Source organism: Aplidium turbinatum, chromosome 6, assembly GCF_918807975.1.
Source record: "Aplidium turbinatum chromosome 6, kaAplTurb1.1, whole genome shotgun sequence".
NCBI classification, from domain to species: Eukaryota; Metazoa; Chordata; class Ascidiacea; order Aplousobranchia; family Polyclinidae; genus Aplidium; species Aplidium turbinatum.
In genome coordinates, this window is record NC_137477.1 from 25,562,919 (window position 1) to 25,579,378 (window position 16,460).

Sequence of the window (16,460 nt, forward strand, 5' to 3'; positions counted from 1 at the left end):
ATTAATATATAAATTGTTCAGCGTTTCTTAAATTAATCGTTGTAACGCGTTTGAAACGTAGGAAGTTGCATGGCTAAATGATGTTACGTATTTCTGCAGTCTGTGGGCAACATTAGTCAATAAATTGTACTTCGTTTTGTGTGTGTTTAAGGTCATATGCTCTGCGTGTTTCTAGGAAGGTAACATCACATGACGACGACGACGAACGCAAATATTGGACAACTATCTTTATCATGCGCTAGCCTATTCTATACAGGAGAAAATCTTAATTGCCAATGCAGTGCCAAGTTCTCCCCAAATGAACCTCTATTGCTCAAAGACTTCATAACAAGTGTAGCTATTTCTACAACTAAACACCAGGTTTGTCTGTCGGTTATCCGACATCATTTTCTTAAGAAATAAAGCACAAGAACGTAATTTGCTATAACTGAATGGAAACCATTGAATAGTTTGAATATTCATCCATATAATTGGTTTCGCATACACAGTTTTGCTTTGCGTGGTACGCAGTATCGTTTTCAAATGACCTTGGCAAGATGAACAAAAGTTGCGTAATGTTTTCTACGGTTTTTCTCTGACCATCGGTTACATGGCAATTCCATTTCTTAAAAACTCTGAAATTCCTCATTTCCAGAGTTATGGCATACAACTACAGCACTCACCAACAAGAAGCTCTGAAATAATAAACATGTTATACACAAAGTCGAAAACACATAGAAGAGCTTTTCCTACAAAAAAAAAACGTGATCTCCAGACATACTTGTGTTCGCAATATAATTCCGCTTCCAATGTTTGAAAATTGTAATCTTTGCTATTAGGGAATTAAAAATTCGCATTATGTTAACTTTAAAATATTTATATGCTGTGCCATGGCGGGCTGTTCTAAAAAAAGGATACGTAGACAAGAATGGTTAAGCGCCATAAATTCTCGTTTACCTAAATGCTTTCAATTTTGAACATTTCGTTAATATTTGATCAAATTCTGAAACTAAAAGGCTAAAGAGCTTGTGATGTTGTTTAAACAAGAACATCTGTCTCTATCATTAAACCTACACCAATACATACGCCGTTTCAGCAAGCCCACGATAAGAATAATTATTGAGTATTTTAGCTCTCTTCCAGCGTCAAATAACCGAAAACATTTTGTGGCTTAAGTATGCAGTGATGGATTTTGCAAGTCTTTGATTTACGATTTGTTTGTAATTCAAGGACAACACAAGCCAGACAAATGGTTATTCCATTCGCTAGTTTTTTATGCAATTCAACATTTTGCAGAATAGCTATCAATGAAACATTTATACCATGTGCTTGGTGATCATAATCTTGTTGTAAGCTGAATATAACTTACTTCATTATTACTTCTAAAATACTTGGCAATCATAATACACATAGACACATTACACAACATTAGACCCCTTCAACGTCTAAGGTTGGGTTTGTTTCGACAAAAAATCGTTTCAAACAGCCACACTAATTACTTTTTTATAGCTATTAGTGATTACTATTTTTATAATTTATTTCTTGTAGCGCAGTCCTGGCAAAGCTACGTCAAACTTCTTACTTCAATAATTGTGAGTACAATCGATCCAATCGCAAAAAGTGAAAAGTTACTGTCAACAAATGCAAGTATGGCGTCGAAGCAGTTCTGTTGAAAACATAATGTAAAGAGTGATAAGCATCAGAAATAAATTTGCTATCACGCACTTGATTTCTTAATAAAATAAAATGTTCCTCTTAAATAAAAACCTTCTGATATCTAAACCACTTTAGGCTGACATGCGCAACATAGTTTGCTTAGTCACTGGTCAGCAGTGATTTCCATTATTTATATGTAGCTATATATTCAACAGGCCATATATGTAAAGATGGAAAGCAACAGTGGGTTAAATAACTATTCAATAGATCCCGTAAGAACATTAGCTTGAACAAAACAGAAAGATAAAGTTCTGCTGAGGCATTTGTGAAGATTATCGCAAAACCAAGTCACAACCGGTTGAAAGTGGATAAGCGTGTATTTAGATTATTTTCAAGAGGTTATTGTCAAGTTAACAATCGTTGTTGAAAAATGACAATGACCTCTTCAAATAATCTAAATACACGCTTATCCACTTTCCAACAACAGTATAAGTTAACGTACCCAGTAACGTACCCAGTAACAATAAATAATATAAAGCCAAACTTAATTTTTCAATACTTTGCATTAAGCAGCCCAGTGTGGCAAGACTTAAAAGAGGTAAACATTGGTGCCACAAGATACGATTAGCCAAACGCGCTATCCTTAGTGAGTGTGCACTGTGCAATTGTGCATGGTGTAACTTTCGTGCTGGTATACAACGCGCTCTTTGCTTCTTCCACTTTGCAAATATTTGTTTCATCGTCCAGTGCTCATGCTCACACTTAATTTCAAGCAACAACGAGGATAAAACAGAAAGCTTGCAAAACTCTAGACTCTCCAGAGTAGGTGGCGAGCTAAACATGAATATCCCGAGTCTCAAAGTTCAAGTATATTAGCAAACTGAAGCAATGCATAGGCCAGGGATTCGTAACCTTTTTACACCGTGGCCCCTTTAAAAATTTTGAAAAATCAATGGCCCCCCCATTTCTTTCAACCTTTTTACACCGTGGCCTCCTTTGAAAATTTTGAAAAATCAATGGCCCCTATTTCTTTCAACCTTTTTACACCGTGGCCTCCTTTGAAAATTTTGAAAAATCAATGGCCTCCCTATCAATGGCCTCCCTTTTGAAAAAAATTAAGAAACGTCATCTTATATTATTATTTTTGAAATAACCGGGAACTAAAGACCATTTTATAAAGATTTGAGCAAAATGTAGCTAGTGTTTTTATTAAATTTTAATTTATTTCGTTTGTTATATAGTGTTGGACTGGACTTACAGATGATAAATTAAAAAAATTATTATTTTTCAACTTTTTCTATGGCCTCCTTGAAAAAGGCTCATGGCCAACTAGAGGGCCATGGCCCCCAGGTTGGGAAGCCCTGGCATAGGCGATAAAAGTATTTTGATAAATATAACATTTCGATATAGATTGACATTGAGTCCATTTCGCATCATCGATTGATCTCTGAAGAAAATATACAAAAGTGCTGTGTGCCAATGCAGTAAGTCACGAGTGGCTATTGACCAACCAAGACAAACATGTGTGTGTACTTTCGCAGCAAGAACCATGCACATATCATCAGCAGGACTGCGGATTCAATTTTCGAAAAGAAACTGTTTCAACAAAGCAAATAAAGAAAAAATATCCCCAATTTTCAGGAAACTATTCGAATGGATCGATGCAGACGCAGGGGATCTAAACCAAACTTATCTAAATACAGGTAGCTTACATCATCAATTCACTCTGTAACAGACCTTCGTGCCAACGTGAGTAAAACCTGCGACACGTTTCACAAGATATTAAAAGCAGGACGACGTCTTTCTTCATGCAGTCCTCAATAAGCATTTTTAACGATGCTGTTTACGACTCAATATTTGTCACGTGACTTACCTTCATGAATATTGGTCTTCGCGTTCTTTTCAAGACATCACAGACTCTAGAAACTTGACATAGCGGATCGTCAAGACCTGTCCTTTCGCAGGTGCATCCTATCGTTATATTTGATTTCCAGTCCTGGCAACCATTAATTAACCCACAGCATTGCAGCTGAAAATAATAGCAGTGTTTGAATTGAATTTGCTCAGTATGTGGCTCGCGTGCCATAACTCGCCTCACAGTTCTTGGTAATGTGGCCTGTCTATTCAACCATGCGGCGTAAATTTAAGTATAATGCTTGGATTCGGATGATTTTAAAATAGTAAGTGTGAAGTACACGCTTTGATGGAAGGATATTAGCCGGATTTTGTATACGCAAACTTTGCAGAAACCATACTTTGGAGGAGGTGGGAACTAAACATACTGCGCCATACTGTAAGTGGGACTAGGCCGAAACCTGAAGGGGCGCTACACACATAGCACATCAACCATTTTTTACAGTGATTCAACGAATGCAAAACGTTACAACTTTGGGCGCTCAACCATGTTTTAAATTGATTAAACGTCTGCAGACTGTAAAAAGTGGTTGATTTGCTGTCTGGGTAAAGCTCTCAGTCTGCATTGTTTGTTTACTTCAGTGGTGAGAGTGAAACGTCTTTTGTAAACAATCTTCATGATTTTGCAGATAAAGGCTCTGTGGGTTTGTGGACTTTGCAGCCCACGAAATCACGTGGTTGCAACTTTGGGCAAACTTGACGTTGGTTTTAACGTCGTTTTCAAGTGTAAGCATAACTCAAAAAAACGTAGTATTTCCTTTATTTTGTCATGTTTGCATCAATGAGTTATTAATGTCACAAAACGTTGCTAAGGAAGTTATTTGTCAATTGTCATGCGTGGGTGATTGATTGAAACGTGGTGCAAACATTCTTCAGCCACGTTCGTTTCAATATGTAATTCTGGTTACGTTGACTACTGAGCGGTAACTCGAGTACATTTCTATGTTGTTTGAAAACGTCGAATTCGCGTTACTTCGCAACATTTCTTTGTTATGGCGTTTGCGTTACTCTGCAACGTTTGTCTAGAGACGTAACGTTACATCACAACGTTGGCTAGAACAAGCGTATCACGTCATAAAGCTATATTCTCACAACGTCAGTAATTATGTAGCAAAACCATGTCGCCACAATGATGGTTGATTGCAAAAGAAGTCTGAGTCACAATGCAAGCGAAGCCGTAAACCTGAGTTGAAAGTCTGAGGTTTCCACATAAAAATATTTACTGGAAGTCGAGGAATAAAAAGCGCTCTATGAAGCACGTTGCTACACGCTGACGTGGGAAGTTGAATCATCGCTACTTTGTCTTGCTGTTTCTTCGTTGGGAAAGCTTAGTGTTTATCTGCGGCGTTATCGAAGCAGACAACAAGTTGCATGTGATGTATGCTTGCTTACATCATGTACTTTACATCATCATGGCGACAACATGGATGAGATCGGTACGAACGCATCATGCTATATGAATTTCAAAGTATGAACAGGAACTGGTGTCTGACTAACCTTACAAAGTGATAACGTTCCAATACTTTAAATCTCAATGTTGGCAATGCGAAGTTACCTTTCATCATTCATAGACATTACTTTCAAAACGTTATTACAACCACAAAAAAATCTAAAATTTTTATCTTGAATCCATATTATCAGCGATCGACCGATCATCCATAATCCACATCATTAACGACTTCACTGTCTTCAACTCACCTAACGAAACGGAAAGTCTGCGTGTCTTGGAAGAAGAAACCAAAAACTGGCTGCTCTCTGGTAGCGTTTCGCTGCAGAGCCTGCAGTGCGGCAAAAATCGTCAACCTGGGGTGGTAAAAAGACAGACTCTTCTAATAGACCTAACCCTGCCAAGTCATAACTGTGCAACTTCCCCATTTTGGCCTGTTTTATATTGATGATTTTTTTTCGACTTGGTTCTTGGATAGCGAATAAGCCCACGTTCTACTTGAATCATGTGCATTTTTTTTCATTTCAATATAGTCCATTTGTTTTCACACTAATAGTCGGATAACTCCATATCAATGAAACTAGTCCAATAAGTTGTTGTTCATTAGGTCTTTGATGGTGAATGGCAAGATTCTCACATTCACAGTGATGGAAATTTGTGTTTTCCGTTCAAGCTCAGACCGCTGAATTATAAGCAAAACTTTAAGGGCTAAAACTTTGTCAGCGAAGCCTGGAGGTCAAAGAAGCTTTGGGTGGCTGTGAGGTTGACAAAGATAGCCCCAGTCATATTTTTAGCCCAAAATCAGTCATCAATGCTTTGGGCCAAGCAAGTAATCTGTTTCGAAGGTGATCTTCCCACTTGCTTTACTTACGAATTGTGATTCTTGACAATCGGCTAAGTTACGTTTCTTTGGAATCGAGACACCCTAGCGGACACTATTCGACTTGTGCGCGAACGTAAAGTGGTGCGCTTCAAAGAAAATTCACTATTTAGGTGGGTTGATGAGAGCCACTCAGTTAGTTCAGCAGAAATATACTAACAATTTGTGCAAGTGTGCCAACTGAAAGCTTTATGTCAAATTTTATAAGTTGTTTACTTCACAATGAAGATTTTAACGACCTGTTTTAGCCTGATGCTGCGAGTTCGCTGTGGTAATAGCGAGTTGCACTAGCTTTCGTTATAGCACATGACATGTGTTTCGAAAGCTAGTGCAACAACACGTAGTTACGCAATTGCAGGGCATTAATATGCAGCAATGTGATACTGAAACAAGTTATTCCACACAAGAAAGTGTAGGCTAAAACTTCACATTGAAAAATCACCATCATCCAATTTCGAGTCTTGGATTCAAACTGGCCAGATTTTTAGCCAGAAAATATATGTATTACAAGTATGATAATAATATTTACATTGTTTTGTATTATGAGCAGCGACGTTCGTACAGGGGTTTCTCTATCCCGATCGATGGGCAAAGTGCTATTAAGTTGTTGTCTGATCGATGTGTTTACCTATAACAGATACAAGAAAAAACATGATAAAATATATAGACACATTTTAGAGAAACATTTTTTTTATTTCTCTTTCGCTCAAAATATAAGTTTAGTCAAAAATGTAGTTCACTTAAGGAAAGAGGTTGTAAGTTTATGTTTCTACTTAAAAAGCACTAAACACTTATGATAATTAGACGTTATTTCAAGACTTGTGCAATCTTAAGCTTCGACGAGTAGCATAACTCTAACTATAATTTTCCAAAATCGTTCTAAAATATATATGGATTTTAGTGTTGAAATATCAGCCATCTACACTATTTCCATAGTCAACACACTAAAAAACAAGTTTTTCAAAGGATTTTAATTTTCATCAACGAAAAGATGGTCCAGCCAATTTATTCTTGAATTTTTCTCCTCTATTGAAATACAAATGAGCTTAAAGTTAAGTAAATTACTGAAACTTCGATTTATGACGACACTTTCTTGTATGTGATTTGCTTTCCAATTTATTTTCTAAAGATGATAAAATTAACCTTAGTTAAGAACTTGCAAGACATTTTTAACTTTTACCGAAGACCTTGCAACCACCGCCCAGACTCCAGCAATAAGTTGGATGAAGAAAAGAACGGAGAGCAAAAATAGATACTGCAAAAAAAGACACTGGTAAAAATCTGACTGTTTACAAATAAAGAATAAATAAGCATTTTTTTCTAAATTTAGGGTTGTGGGGTCGGAGAGATTGAGACATATTTGGAGTCGGAGTCGTTAAAAAAAGAAAGACCAAAACTCTATTAGCCTACTTAGTTTTTCGAAACTTTAAATAAATTAAGAAAAATAAGATAGAAATTTAATATAGTACATGGGAACGTAGGTCCAGGGACGTAGCCATGGGGGGTTTGTGGGAGCAATCGCCTCAGTCTCAAAATTTTATCTTGCTTCTCCAAAAAAAAGGTTTTTAATTCTATTACAACGTTTTAATGCCATTGTATTACATGTTGAATGACGTTTTATAAATGTTTGGCTGGATTCAGTAGCTATATTCTGCATTAGAAATATAGCATTTACATTAAAGTTGTACCCAGTTGCGCCAAATTAGCTATTGCTTGCCTTTCTGGTATAGCCTACTGTAATTACTGTACAATTTTGGTAGAGAGGCGACTTTCTTTGAGCATAGACAGATAAAACTAAGCAACCACACAGCATTTAACATCATACAATTAGAGTGAACATAAAACTATAAACTACGAACGTTTTCGGCCATACTCAAGTTACTTGAGAAGAGCTAACTTGAGTACCGTATGGCCGAAAACGTTCGTAGTTTATAGTTTTATGTTCATTCTAATTGTATGATGTTAAAGGCCGTGTGGTTGCTTAGTTAATTACTGTAGTAGAGACGGTAAGAGTTGATAACACCGACCATAAAGAAGAAAAATATGCTCTTAATTGAGTTTTTCTGATTGGAGATTTTTTACACAAAGTTTGATTATATCTAACCTATACGTGGCATAATTAATGTCATTTACAAGTCAAGGATTTTCTCATTCATGGCACTGTTTTTAAACTGATGACGTACTGTAACGAGGAGGAATCTGCTTTCTCTCATTGCTCCGCAACATCCGAAGAGTCCTATCAAAAACATAGAGCTTCCCAAACTGAGCAAAATGACCGATACTGAAATATATAAGCAAGCATCAACTGCGATAGAACCAAAAAGATCATTTGTCTACCGCAGGGGTGTCCAAACTACGGCCCGCGAGCCAACCAGCCGCGTTTCCTTTTTTATGGTCCATGGCTAATTTTAAAAATGCAATGTAATATGGCCGGTCAGCCTCTCTGCAAAATGCAGTGACGTTCGGTGGCTTAAACCATTGGGAAAGCAACTTGGAAATATGTTGCAGCAAGGTAGTAGGCACGAGGGGCGTAACCGTCGGGCGAAGCCCGAAGGCGTGTTGCCGAAGGCAACACTTCCAGCGGGGGGTCTGGGGGGCCTCCCCCAGAAAATTTTGAAAAACACTTCCAATTTGGTGCGCTCTGAGAGCATTTCCAAAACAAAATCTTCGGACTTTCCCAGTCCGAGGATAAAGATTCAATCAATCAATCAAACTGGGACTAGTCTAGAATGTTGGCTGCTTTTTTAGACTGAGCACAAAAACTTATTGTCAATGTCATCTGTAAGCATTTACAACATGCATTGGACTGGTGCACTAGTAAAGAGCAAATAATTAGCCTATAAATTAAGCTAGTCCATTCTTGAAGAACACAAGTATGTTTGCTCTGAACTTGTGATGTCAGTCTATTGACCCAAAGAATTTAAAAAACACTTGTGCTGTTTCAGTACTGGTTGGTTAATGTACCCTTTGGAATTGCATGTCTTATTGTAGAATCTATGTTTTTTTTGGTAAGAGAACCAGCTTTATTTTCAGCGTACTCAGTAGCCTATAGTTACAAGCCCGAAAATCACTCATGCGTAGAGGCTGTATTCCTTTCGCCTGAAACCAAAAACAGCCGCTATGAGATACGCATGACGTCACTGGGAAAGCAAGTTTAACCATAACACCAGATAACACATCTGATTGGCTAAGCAGCTGGTGTCGTTTTGCAAAACGATTGAGGATTGGATAAAACGAAGGCGTTTTTCAATGTAAGGTAAGCACTTTTGAAAGTTGATTTCCCTGGAGCTTCAGTGATGGTTTCTGACAAAAGCGTTTGCGTTAATTGGCATTTATAGGCAAGAAATGCGGTTTGGTGAGGACTTAGATACTCACAAGAGTTACGAGTAATTCTAGTCACGAACACAGTAATTTTCAAGTTAAAATAGATTTGATAAAAATAATAAGAAGTTAAACCTAGAATTCAGTCATTATATTTTGCATAGTTTTCGCTCAGGTAAGCACTGCTTTCCTTGCTTTCCCTCACCGATCGTCACTGGCAAAATGTAGTTTTGCAAAAAAATACAAGAAACGGAAAGTAGACAGTGAGTTTAAAATGATGTTTCAGAAAAAGATGGAAAGTTGAATATTTCTTTACAGAAGTTAAAAGACAGTGTGTCTGCTAAATCTGCAACGGAACTGCTGCATTGGTGAAGAAGTATAACGTGCGACGACATTTCTAATCAAAACATAATAAAAATGAGTCCGAGCGTGAAAAAAAATTAAGCTATTGGCAGCTACCTTACAAGCTCAAAACTTTGTGCTGTTCCCGTGTCTACAAAGCACAAGAACAGCTACGGTAGCCAATCACGATGTAACTCGAGGGATTGCTCAACACGGGAACCTCTCAGAGATGGTGACTTTCTAAACCAGTGGTAGTTAAGGTCGCAGGAATAATGTGCCCAGTAAAATGGCATGACCTCAACAACGTTAGCATGTTCAGAAAGACAGTTACGCGTCGTATCGAAGACTTGTTTGCTTACATGAAACATCAGGTGTCATATAAAGCTTTCCTCTTGACTTTTACTAGATTGCATGTGGTGAAAGCACAGATGCTATGGACTCTGCACAGTTGTTAGTTTTTTACAGAAAGTTGATGACAAGTTTAGCATTACAGAGAAGTTGCTTAATTTCAGGACTCTGAGCACTAGACTCCTACAAGTCAGCAGTTGGGAACTGAGCAAATGACATTTAAGCAAGTGACAACTGAACTAGCAACATTTCAGAAAGTGGCTGAAGTTGGTAAATGATGAAACTGAGAAAGTAACAACTGAGCAAGCGGCAACTTGGCAATTTAGTAAGTCCGATGCTAGGTGAAAATCTCATTTGCTGACTTGGACAGTAGCTGAAATGTAGAAGTTGAGTTAAAGCACTTGCTGAGTTGTAGCATGCCGAGTGGTCTGACAACCGGGGCCGTTGGTACAATATCTTGGACCCCTAGTCAACAAGTTTTGTAAAAAAATGCACTGTATTCAAAGAATATGCAGTGGTTCTTTTCATGATATCGGCCCCCTTGAAAAGGTTCCTGGCCCCTAAAATTATTCCGGGCCCAGGTTCAAAAGTACCCCTGGACCCCCTGTCAACGCTACTGTCGACGACCAAAGAGCACAACTACTGGTAGACACTTTTGCAGCTGTGTCCGATGCCAATAACAAAAAGAAACTTAAATGGAACAAGCTGTTGTTTGGAGTCACAAGTTCACAACATAGGCCTATACAGCTCCAGTTATGGCAAGCAAGCGAAAGGGAATGGAGTGAATGATGTGAGTCAAGATGCAAGATAATGGAGGTTAGGTACTGAGGTTGGTAAAATGCACTATATCATCTACCAGAAAGCTCTCTGTGCCAAGACAGTCTAGTTGGGCAAAAGAATATTAAACAAAGGGAAAGCAGTGTTAAAGGTTGTGTTTGTTTATGCAAACTCAAAACACGTAGTTTACACACAAAAACACTGATATGCTAACTTTACTACGTGACAGAGGAGTCTATTGTGCTTTATTTTAGCGATTGGCCAAGACTTTGGTGTATTCTTCTGAATGTGACCCTCGGTGAAAACAGTCTGGACACCCTTGAACAAGTGAAACAATATCGAGAGATTTTTTGAATTAACTTTAATAACAGCAAGCTGAACATGGCCTACTGTATTTAAAGTTACTCTTATCAAAATTTGACAAAGATATCAGGCTCAAATGCAGAGAGTGTTTAACAATGTTCTGTTATCGTAATTCTTGGATGGATTTGCATACGACGTTTAAGATGGATTTGCATGCGACCCTTACTTACTACTTAGACCTACTTTAGTTGTAACCTACACACAGGGCCGCTGAGAGAATAATTTGGGCCTGGCACTAATGAGATCTCCGGGCCCCAAATGAAGACATTTCTAAGAAAAATGCACTATATCCAATACTACGCAATGGTTTCTTCAACTTCTCAGGCCTCTTGGAAAGATTACGGGCCCCTAAATTCATCCCGGGCCCGGTTCCAAAAGCACCACGGACCGCTCTGTCAACGCTACTCCCTGCACACGTATATTCTAGTTAAACAACGCTGAAGATTCAATGACCAATTATGCTAAGCGAGAGTAACTACCATTCATTTCTTGAAAGCACGCAAAACAAACTTATTCAACAAAGAACTTTATTTGAAACAAAGCCATTGCAAAGGAATTTTGAGTCGAAACAGTTTCGTTCGCATTTTTCTATGCATAGGGTATATAATATGTCTTACCTTTTCCAGTAATATCAAGACCAATGAGTTCCAACATCTGCTTCAAAGTAACATCAGCTAACAACCAAGCACCAAGGCCCACAAGTCCCATTCCTGCGATCTGAAAAGCCCACGTTTTGAACTTTACCTTCTAGCTTTTTCTGGACTCCTGCTATATTATGGCAATTGACAAGTAGGTATGACTTTTCAATTTGATGGTTGAAAAAAAAACGAAACTAACTGGAACTGGTCTGGGCCTATTCCATTTGGGCTAGGGATGACAGAAAAGCAAGAAACTGTACCCCATTTACGTACGTAACATTGAACATGACACCATTATATGTTAAAAGTTGTCCGCCCCGTTAGCTCAGTGGTTAGCGCGCCCGGCTCAAGATCACGCGGCGCTGGTTCGACTCTCGGGGTGTGCGCTTGAGCAACGCATTTAGGACTGCTAGTATCCATGGAGCAGCACCTGAATGAGCAGCACCTGAATGAGCAGCAGACGAATGGAATAATTCCCTGGCAACAAGACTTTAACAATCGGAAAACTTCACTCTGTCAATCTCAGTAACCTGCCCTGTGTCTACAAGTATGCCTCTACAAGCCTCTACCAAGTATGCGAAACTACCAGGTATAACCTACCAAGGCTTTGTCAGTCCGACGATAAATATTCAAAACCAACCAACCAAAGCCTTCAATGTTCTATAACCGTACAGCAGACATTATATATTGTCGAAGTCATCCGGTGAGATTTGAAATCAGCAATATACCGTATTTCCTGTGCTCGAGTAGGCCTATAAGACGTAAAATTTTATACCAAACGTTTACTCTCAAAATCGAGGTGAGACTTTTCCACGAATAATTTCAACATTGTGTCTGAAAAGTACGTGGCTAAGCCGCACTATGTAATGGAAGCACGAGTAATTGATTGCACTAGCTCAGCGGTTCTCAACCAGTGGGCCATGGAAATATTTTGAGGTGGGCCACAGACCTATTAAAAGATTGTTACATTTGAAAATTTTGTTTCATTTGTGCCACTATAATTAATTTTACTTTAGTTTTTTTTTTAGTTTTGATTGTAGTACCAATAAATGGCGTTGTTGATTTTTTGCTTTCTTCTTCAACAGATTGATCAGCTGTGATCTCCCTCCATTTTGTTCTGTCCTTTGTTTTTAGTAGTACTTCCGGCATGCTTTTCATTACCGTAATTTCCTTCATATTGTCAAAATAGTTCATGTTTTGTCTTCTTTTCGTTCGTTTACTTTGTACCATCTCAGTCAACATTAAATTTTCCAACGAGTTGCTTCTTGCTATGTGTCCGAAATATCTTGATTTTCTAAGGTTTATGCTACAGAGTGGTAAGTTTCATTCGAATTTTTGAGATAATGCTTTTGGCGGCGCGATGCAATCAATGCCTTCTGTTGCATCGCAGCATATACGGATGTTGATTTTAAGCTATTATAACAGTGTGGTTCTCACAGAGAGCCTCTTGGCTCCCGACGGAGGAATTTGTAACTGGAAGTTTTTATACATATTTTGTAGCCTAGTTTGTTTTCGTGCATTAAAAGTTTATTGACCACAGATTTTTTGCAAATGGGGTACGAAAGAAAAAAGGTTGACTTATGGTACAAACATATCTCATAAAACGAGTGCAAACAATCTTTGTTCACTATGTAAGTCAACTCACATGTCACACGACTGTCAATCATGAAGAAATGTTTGGCTTCTGAATTGAAAAGTTTGACCACCCCAGGTATAGGCTATCCGTGTAAGAACAAACGAGAAGCTACGCGAGTATGATAGCATACGAACGATGACGTTTATCGTTACATTTACAGACAAAATTCTGTTCAATATTTATGCTAGTTTTTGGGTAGAGCTCATTTTTACTTTGACGTACATGAATTGTACAAACCTCACCACGCGTACGTTAACCGTCGCTTGTGACTAAATCTCATATTTCGACCCCTGTTGCTGTAATGACAATAAGAACTGACCCTAACAAAAGCTATTCGAAACAAACCTCGTTTGGTCGAATTGAAACTAAATTTTACTACGTGAGTATAGTGAGCAAGAGCACTGCACTGCAAGTGGTTTAGATTAAATTTTTCGCAAGACAAAGGCATTCCTATCTATTTTTGCAAGAATTCATACAAGTACGGGCAGGGTTGGAAGTCGTTAGTCAAAAAGCAATGACTATTTCACTATTTGATAGTGCCCAAAAAAGCAATGACTTTCCGCTATCGATACTTAAAAAAAAGCAATGAATAGCAATTACTAAAAATTGACTGGCCAAAACACAAGCAACCCGCAAACTCAAAAAAAAAATGAAAACTCGAAAAAAAAAACAAGCCCAAACTTGCGTGAAAACTTCTCAGTTTGCAACACTGTTAACGACTCTCACTGGCATGGTTTTTCTGAACTGTGCTGCCGCAAAATTTTCCTTAATCCTTTGAAGTTCGAAAACCGGAAGGGGACAAGTTCGGATAGTAATCCGAAAACTACATCTCGTAAATTCGTTTTGACGATGAAGTAAGTGAACAACAAAAAATGATTCAGCAGTTCTCCTAAATTTCAATTAGTGAAAAACGAATAATAATTTCGTTGCTTGCAGGGCCGTTGACAGGATTTCTCGGACCCGGTACCAATTTATTTTCTGGCCCCCTTCATCGACAATGCTATGAATATAAAGGTTGTAAACAAACTTTTATTGATGTCGTTTAAGCATGGTCATTGGTCATTTAACAAATCTTGCGCAATCTTAAAATTTCTTGAACCGCAAAACTTACTATCTCTATCTAACTTTTTTGAACTTTTATTTGTCACATGGCGCTAGAGTAGTACTTCCCGAAGTAGTACTTCCCGATTGATGTTTCACTGGTCATTCTTGGCTCACCAGAAGAGAATTTACAGCACTGCAGTGCAGACAGTCAGAAAGTTTTCAATTTGATTTAGGAAAGTTGTTTGAGCCTAGGTCAAACATTTGCTGATTGCTGCAATCTGAAAAGCGGTTTTGGTCTAATTTTTAGTGCAGAAATAGGGATAGCAATCTTCTTCCCAGTGCCATTTCAGTTTTTGAGTTTGAACAAATATTAGCCTGTTTATTTTGAAATTCGTGTTTCGGGTAATATTCGTGGTTAGGGAAATCACCATAGCCTACTAGACTAAATTCTTATTCTACTGTTTGGTGGCTGAAGTGGCTATTTTATCACCAGAAAGCTGAAGTAGGCCCGGTACCCAGAAGGGGGCCCGGTACTTGACGGCTGAAATGGCTGTTTTAACCTTTGATGGCAATTCTTTTAGATTTGATTATGATCTTGATAATGTTTGAAGACGCGGTGAATTTTTAAAATCCGGGCCTCTTAAATATTCTGGGCCCGGGTCCAAAAGTACCACCTAGACCCCCCTGTCAACACCCCTGGTTGCTTGCATAAAAAAGCAGTGAATAACGCGCATTTGATATTTATTTTTAAAAGGAATGGGTATAAGCATTCGATATTCAGAAAGCAACGAATAACGCTATCGAATAGTGACAACTAGTCGTTACTTCCAACCCTGACTACGGGATGATCAACTATAGCTAGGCTACAGTTTCCGACAAGTGAAGGGTAAAGCGCTGCCAGATTTTTTAATTTTTTTTAGAAAAAATAATTGTGACATGTTTAAAGTAATAATCACCCAAACTTTGCCGGTTCAAAACTAACCTAAAGTTTAAAGTTGTAAAAAAAATATTTAAAACAGTTTTTAATTATGTTACTTTGCAAGGAGAATGTGAATTTAAGCACAAAATTTAAATTGGAAAAAACTTACAGGTTTAGACAATATATTACTAAGCATTTAAAGACAAAAAACAGCGGAAGAAACTTAAAATACATTCCATAAATATAAAGCTTTATGTTTTCCGTGTTGAACAGTTGAAGTATAATTTTTTTCAGATAGGTTACTCTTTTTGCGTAGGAGAGGTTGGAAAATTGGCAAAAAATTATGGTGGTTTGATAAATGCATAATACAAATGTTTCAAATTATATTAAGAATATCTGTTTACGAGCAAGTTGTTGGTTACCGCTGGTGTAAAATACTAATTTCACCAAAAAGTTTGAAAAACATTTAGCAACACTTTTGCATAACGTAGTCTACCCTTTCAATAGTTGGACATCCGGTACTAAATTTTTTTGTTTTGAACACTTAAAAGTTACTTGAAGAATATCGCTCAAGGCTACCTACCGGTATGTGCTTTCTTTGTTCGAAAATTACTGAATCTCGTTTTCAGTCGACAATGGAAAATAATTGTTTCCATGGTTGTTTTTACACGAAACAAAACAAAATTATTGAATAAGGAACTAAATTCGAAACGAAATTAAGATAAGCAATTTTAAAGAATAAACACCTTTGTTTGAAAAGGTAATTGTGACTTGCAACTTCCTTTGCAAACTATCAAATAGCTATGATTTTTGAAGTCCAGGCCAAAAACGCTGAACAACCTCACAGCCAGCTTTCTGCAATCACTAAAATATATCATTATGTGCCAACGCTTTAAATAGCAACAATATTTTCTGTACTTACCCAGAAAAGGATATTGAGCACATACAAAAGGTTTCTGAAAAGATCCAGACAATGACCCATTCTAAAAAAAGCTTTGTAGCCTATACAAAAAATTCACCAAAGACATAATTTGATTAATCTAAAAAAAAAAACGTCTGAAACATGTTTGGATCGATAACTTGAAAATACTTAAAAGAATTGCATGAATTTCCAACTAGACACTGCTCTAAATCCATTTGGACGACTAAACTTCCTCTTTGCAGTCAACCTTCTCTATGCTTTACTTCAACTGTAC

At 37.6% G+C, this 16,460-nt stretch overlaps 1 protein-coding gene across 1 annotated transcript; it reads right to left on the bottom strand.

Annotated features, from left to right (window-relative positions):
* Nucleotides 1-356: 356 nt before the first annotated feature.
* On the bottom strand, nt 357-16,460 carry LOC145771651 (CD9 antigen-like). The gene is made up of 8 exons (XM_082583379.1): nt 16,187-16,460; nt 11,645-11,744; nt 8,060-8,157; nt 7,057-7,131; nt 6,406-6,504; nt 3,509-3,664; nt 1,562-1,645; nt 357-674 (listed from the first exon to the last, which is right to left on the bottom strand). Exons 1-8 carry the CDS (start codon nt 16,244-16,246, stop codon nt 606-608), a joined length of 741 nt encoding a protein of 246 aa, XP_082439505.1. The 5' UTR covers nt 16,247-16,460; the 3' UTR covers nt 357-605.